Source organism: Gadus macrocephalus, chromosome 19 (assembly GCF_031168955.1).
Source record: "Gadus macrocephalus chromosome 19, ASM3116895v1".
Classification (NCBI taxonomy): domain Eukaryota; kingdom Metazoa; phylum Chordata; class Actinopteri; order Gadiformes; family Gadidae; genus Gadus; species Gadus macrocephalus.
The window spans coordinates 10,731,554-10,738,501 of NC_082400.1; the positions used below are offsets into that span (position 1 = coordinate 10,731,554).

General features: G+C 48.6%; 2 protein-coding genes across 15 annotated transcripts in view; both read right to left on the minus strand.

The window, feature by feature from the left end:
- The window catches only part of celf2 (cugbp, Elav-like family member 2), a 33,456-nt gene extending 30,325 nt beyond the window's left edge, over positions 1-3,131 (minus strand). For all 14 annotated transcript variants that reach the window (XM_060037891.1, XM_060037889.1, XM_060037887.1 and 11 more), the window contains exon 1: positions 3,053-3,131. In XM_060037891.1, coding sequence (XP_059893874.1) covers positions 3,053-3,100 — 48 coding nt within the window. In that variant the 5' untranslated portion in view covers positions 3,101-3,131. The remainder of the gene's footprint in view (positions 1-3,052) is intronic.
- The window catches only part of atp5f1c (ATP synthase F1 subunit gamma), a 341,300-nt gene that overhangs the window by 45,988 nt on the left and 288,364 nt on the right, over positions 1-6,948 (minus strand). The gene's annotated exons all lie outside the window — the stretch shown is intronic.

A 6,948-nucleotide genomic window follows, 5' to 3' on the forward strand; every position in this document is an offset into this window, starting at 1 on the left:
CCACCACCATCCCGCACCATATTCAATCTTGTTTCTATCTAAGAAACTCGGCCCAATTCACCCAAGACAATACCCCACCTCTATTTACCAAACCCTGATTCTGTGTTTCTGACCGCAGTAATTACTTTTAAATTGTGACGGGGAAAAAACATTAACAAAAAGACGCATTAAACAAACGGATTTGGCAATTTAGGGCTGGCCCGAGGAAGAGTGCGCGGCTTGTTTTTCAAATGGAAATGAAGGTGTTTTGTCCACCGCAATATTGCTTTGGTTGGAGGCTCCTTTTTACGGTTTACATATTTATTTATTTTAAATTCCGTGCCGCTGATAAAAGGCAGAAGACACTTTCAACGTTTACCGGAGGGCTATTACGCCCGCAGACAGCTCGGAGAGAGCATCACTCCCGCTTAATATGGAAGCAGCGGGGAAGGAACAGGACTCCATAGACAAATTCTAACCAACGCAGACGTTTTCCCCTTCTTATGCTGACAGTGACAGAGGGCGAATGTAAACGGATGATAAACGCACGTTTAGCATAGCAAAGCCGTATAGCGTTAAATGCACTATGGAGTGAGGCGCAGTGCAGCCTGGCTTGCACTTGAGCATGAGCACACTCTGTATTGAAGCGCAAATCACAGCCTAGAGCCAAGACACTCTAGTCTAGCGCGCATCTAGCCTAGCTTGCACTCTAGCCTTGCGGGCACTCGAGCCTAGCGGGCACCCTAGCCTAGCGTGCACTCTAGCCTAGTGAACACTATAGCCTAGCGCGCACTATAGCCTAATGAACACTATAGCCTAGCGCGCACTATAGCGTAGCGGGCACTATAGCCTAGCGCGCACTATAGCGTAGCGGGCACTATAGCCTAGCGCGCACTATAGCGTAGCGGGCACCATAGCCTAGCGTGCGCTATTGCCTAGTCTGCACTAATAGCCTAGTCTGTACTAATAGCCTAGTGCCCACTTAACATAGCATGCACAGTATACCGTGTCAACGGGGTCGTCCCCATGTTCCCCAGGTCCTATGTTCCCCGGTGCAAAGGGTGAGGGTCAGGTTTAGGGTTATGGTTAGGGTTACAATTGCAATAAGGGCATTTAGCAGACGCTTTTATCCAAAGCGACTTACATCAGTTAATACACACATTGACATACCGACGGCAGAGTCAACCATGCAAGGCGACAGCCAGCTCGTCAGGAGCCGTTAGGGTGAAGTGTCTTGATCAGGGACACATCGACACTCAGCTAGGAGGAGCTGGGGATCGAACTAGGAACCTTTCGGTTACAAGACAACTGCTCTACCTCCTGAGCTCAGCCGGGTTAGGCTGAGGGTTAACCCTAAACCTAACCCTAACCATAACCAATCGGAGGAGAGCCCTTCTAACATATTGTAAAACATCTATCATGGGCGAAAAAGGCGGTACTTGCCCCTACCCTCCTACGAAAAAAAGATTTGCTCACAGGGTCCTATGGTCCCCGGTCACATACAAAGCGGGGAACATAGGACCCGGGGAACATAGGTACGCTCCCGTGTTAACTGTAACCTAGTGCACACAATAGCCTAGCGTGCGCCATAGCCTAGCATGCACTTTGGCGGAGCGCGTACCAAAGCACACTGCATCCTGCAGCACACACACTTTAGTGTTTTTTACCATCTTTTTATTCTGCTGTGTTTTGTTCGTTTTTTCCTCCTGTCTCCAGTGCACCCGTCAGGGTCAGTAGCCATCAATAGCGGCCGTGATTATCATGATCATCTGTAATGAGGGGCCATGAGGGGTGAGTGCCACCACTGCTCTATCTTTAATACGGCCCTGTCATTATCACCTCTCTTTGCCTGTCTCTCCCCGTCCCTCTCTCTCCATCTGCCCGTCTGTCTGTCCGTCTGTCTGTCTGAACAGTCTGCACACGCAAAACACATGGCCAGGCAGGCATGTGTGTGTGCCCGCGCGCATGCACACACACCCTCGCGGCGTATCATTTTTTGTCCCGAGCCCAGCCATGTCATCTCGCCCCGTCGCTAGCGGAGAACGTGCGTGCCTATGTGTGCGTGTGCGTATGTGTGTGTGCGTTTGTCTGCTTGCGTGTGTGTGTGTCCGGGTTATTGTGTGTATGTCTGTGAGTATATTTGTCGATGCCTGTGTGTGGGTCTGTGTGAGGGTGTGTGTGTGCACATGCACATGCATGCGTGTGTCAGCGTGTGTTTGTGCGTACGTGTATGTGTTTGTGCAAGGCTCGGTTTGCTCCTGTCTGTGTCTACATTCGTCTCTACGTATGCATGAGTGCCAGCGTGTGCGTGTGTGGGTCAGCGTGTCTCTGTGTGTGTGCGTGTGTGTCAATGTGTGTGTGAGCCATGCGACCGCGGCCCCGCCGTGCATCATGGCGCGTGCGGACGAGGTCTCGTGGGTCGCTGCACCACTGATGGGGTCTCTATGTCTGTCTTCGGCCCCCGCGCTGGTGTCAGGTAATAACTACCAAGGACCGTTCCCTCAGACATTTCCTGGACAGGCGTTGGTTTCTTTTTCTCCCAAAATAGTTCTGCGTTCATTGTTTTTTCTCCGTCCAGTGGACCTTGTGTTGCGACAGAAAAATGTGAACGCATTGATTTCTTTACAAGAGGGAGGAGTGGTGGTGGTGGTGGTGGTAGTTTCTCTTGGCGGGGGGGGGGTGGGGTGGGGCGCAAGATGAGAATACATGTAAGAGATAAAACAGAGGGAGAGAGAGAGCGAGAGAGAGAGAGAGAGAGAGAGAGAGAGAGAGAGAGAGAGAGAGAGATAGACAGAGAGTGATACAGACAGCGAGAGAGTGTCAGAAATATTTAGTTAGTCTGTGTTGTGTGTGTGTGTGTGTGTGTGTGTGTGTGTGAGAGAAGGGTAGAACAAAAAAGGGAGAGAGAGAGCAAGAGGATCAGAGAGAGAGAGAGAGAGAGAGAGAGGATCAGAAACTGAGAAAGCGAGTGAGAGGATCAGAGAGTGCGAGAGAGAGAGATACATATAAGGAGCAAGAGAGGGAGCGAGAGAGAGCGAGCGAGAGATAGAGAGAGAGGGCAAGGATACAGTACCTCCATGGTTTGAGACTGATGCATGGCTTTGATAGCATTCTGTGCCATAGCTCTGGTGGAAAACGTGACAAACGCACATCCTGTAGGGGGGGGGGGGGAGGTAGAGGAGGAGGGGGTTGGGGTTGGGAGGGGGGACAAGGAAGAACAAGAACAAGACAAAAAAAAAGGGTTGGACACATTTTGCCGTTATAAAACAACACAACATGCGACGAAACTGAAGAATTAAATACAGAGAACAGGCAGACAACAAATGTTCTCAGTCTGAAACCCCCACCCTAACATCCACACACACACACACGCACACACACACACACACACACACACACACACACAAACACACGTGTACACACACACGGCCACAAAAGGCTTTCTGTGACAATTGCAATCTGCAGTGAAGAGGGGATCTTTAATTGGCCAATTGTTGTTTCCATGTTTTGTTTCTTTGAAGAAGGGGGGGACCAATTAGGATGGCTGTTGATGTCTTAAGCACCAATAGAAGTCAGCCAAGTTGAAGTTCCTTGTCTCCTCTCTCTCTCTCTCTCTCTCTCTCTCTCTCTCTCTCTCTCTCTCTCTCTCTCTCTCTCTCTCTCTCTCTCTCTCTCTCTCTCTCTCTCTCTCTCCCTCTTTTTCAACCACAATCTCTTCTGCAGACGGAATTAGTCACACCTGAATGGGAGCGCTTTCTCTCCCTCTCTCTCTCACACACTCACTCTCTCTATCTCAACAATGTAAATCAGCCCAAATTTGCATGAAAGTGATTTGAATTCCGTTGGCTCTATATTGTGTCTATGTGTGACCATGTGTGTCTGTGTTGGTGTGCATGTGTGTGTGTGTGTGTGTGTGTGTGTGTGTGTGTGTGTGTGTGTGTTTCTGTGCTGTGTGTGTGTGTGTGGGCTGTCTTGAGCCGGGTGCCCTCTTTCTCGCTCACGTGCGTTCTCTCTTTCTCTTTCCCTCTTCTCGCCTCCTCATTATCTCTCCTCTCTCTTTCTCCTGTGGTAAAACAGTCGCAGTAGTCGGGTCTTTGGGAAAAAGGACAGCAAACTGGGAGGCCACTATTCATATTGTTTTCAAAGGGAAAATTCCCATTATGCTTTGCTATTCCAACCACGCTCTTGCGGCTCTGCGCATTTCCCAATATTGTTTTTCGGTTTGCACCACACCCCATCCTTCCCTCAACTCAACCATCTCTAATCTAACACAGTGAAACGTTAAAATTAAGATATCTAATCCAATTTTATTTTCGCAGACTAGCTACTGTTTGCCCTCCAAATGCTTTAGTATTATTTTTTGTGTCCACTATTAATGTCATTTGTCTAAATCTTTATCTGCCTGCCAAATAACCTTATTTCAATTATATTGAATCTGATTTTGTATTCATGCACTTGGCGAAAGTATTAGATAAAATAATGCTTCCAAATGTGATAAGGATCATATGACTGTTCTTGGCTGACAAAATGGCGGTCTCTGCAAGTCTGTCCTGATTTTTTGGACAGCCGCTCATCCGATTGAGTTCACATTTGTTGGTGTACTGCTGAGGACCCAAGGAAGTTCAGTGTCGAGTGTAAAGTTGTTCCAATAAGCAGCAATACCGAGGGCAATCGGCTCATTCCATCGCTGCACTAGTTACTAGTGTGGTAAGGGAAGCAGTGCATCATGGGAAAAAACTCAATAGTTTCACTCACCATATCAAGTACTTCTTGATTTGGTGTGGGATCTCTGTGAAACGTTTGTCTCCAGAGTTTTCCTTTAAAACTGAAATTCAGCCCATGTCACACCCTTAACTACAGTTAATATTATTTCTATTTTTATTTAGTTTATTTTGGGGGACGGGGGCTTGATTGTATTCACGTTAAGGGCGGCAGTGGGCAATCATTTCCCCAGGCGGAGGGCCCAAGATTATGCAGATGTCCCTTGCGCTCCGACCAATCAACAACGCCGGCTGGTTCCCCATCTACCTTAAAGGCGTGGGAAGGGGGAGGAATTCATCAGGGGAAGTAAACGCCGTCACACAACGCGGGACCACTGGTGAGGGGTGGTGCCAGGCTGGTGAGGGTTGGAGGTGGACGGGGTGGGCGTTCAGGTCTTAAGTACAAGTTGGGCCCGGTTTCAGCCCTCGGTGGCCCGCCCAGAGTGATTAGAGCGAGATAAATAGCAAAGTGCTTCAAACGTGCTCTAGGCTCAGGGACGGGCGAGAAGAAAAAAAAAGCAATAAAAAAAAGTAAAAAGTGAACCGATCTAAGCCAGGAAGGGAGATTTTATGGTGAAGCCAATCACTCCACCAACTGATTTCAATGATTAGGTCCTCCCCAGTGGGTTAAAGGTCTGCTAATCAACGCGCTGCCATAATAATATGCTAACAAACTCTCCAAGCCGGGTTAGCTCAGCCATGTGCGCTTAGTATGCACACACACACACACACACACACACACACACACACACACACACACACACACACACACACACACACACACACACACACACACACACACACACACACACATGCACACATATTCACACCCTCCTGCATCAGTCCCTTGCACCCCACTCCACCAGGTTGGCTGGCTGACTGACTAGCAAGCTGTGATGCTGTGAAAACCAACACCCCCACTTCGGCGAAATCTGCCGTTCAGTGACGATATTGGTCACCAGAAAGGTGAGGAAAGAGAATGACAAAAAAAACGACCCTCAGAAGAATGAAGGACACACTAATGTGAGAGAGAGAGAGCGAGGGAGAGGGAGCGGGAAAGGGAGAGGGGGAGGGAGAGGGGGAGGGGCATTTATAATGATGGACAGGATGAATGGGAATGGGTTTGTCATCGTCCTCTTCCACCTCTGTCAAAAGCACGGCGGCCATGTTTTGATAGAATGAGGTTTCCGAAAGAGGGATAGACAACCCTCCCCCGTCACCCCCCCTGCAAACCTAAATCCCCCAACCCCTTCCACCCTCACCGGCCTGACGGATGGGCCGATTCAAATGTCCGTCAATCACGGCTGTCGCTGTACCGATAACAAAATAATTAAAAGGCGACAGCGATGTTTGGATTAGAATTTAGCGGCCGGCAAACTGTAACTTGATTAATGAAGTCGTGAGTCTGCACACAGGAAGTTGACCCCCTAAGAATAACGTGTCGATCCAATGAGGAGGTGGACAGCGGCAAATATAGGCGGGGTCTTAAGAACTAATTGGGATGACTTTTAGCAAAACGGGGAACGCGTTGCTGACATTTATCGGCCGTTTTTCATTTCCAGGGTTTGCCCCCCCCCTACCCCGCCGCCGGAACTGAGTGTCACAGACTAGTTTAGTGTTTGAGGGGGGCAGCTGCCGGGTGGGCTCTGGATTTGAAGGCAGACGGAGATGGAGAGGATTTTCTCTGTTCCCGCTATTTATAAAAACTCCAGATCAAGCTTAATAACCCTTGTGCCCACCGGATAATTCGATTCCCCCCTCACTTCAGACGATCGGACGTTTGTCAAATGTGAAAAAAAATTAAAATAAATGTTTTTTTGGGCTGCTGCTTTGTGCTCATTCAGAGGTCCTCTGAATGCCCCTCAACATGAATACAGAAACGTCAAAACGCTGTTAATAAAAAATACAAATTAATTTCATTTTCGCCTCCCCAAAAAATTCTCCCATTCTTTCTAATCTGAAGCATCCATCATTCATCTGTGCGTGTGTGTGTGTGCGTGTTCACGTGCCTGCACCCTTCTGTGTGTCTATGTGTGTGTGTGTGTGCGTCCTATTTAATTCATTTTCCTATTTATTTATTTTTCCCTTCCAACAGTCAAGCGCTGGGAACGTAGCTTCGCCGCTAAAAATACCTCCCGGGCCGCATTCTGTCATCAGCGGGGATCCAAACAGATCTTTAATGAAAGTAGGCTAGCTCCCCTGCCTGGTT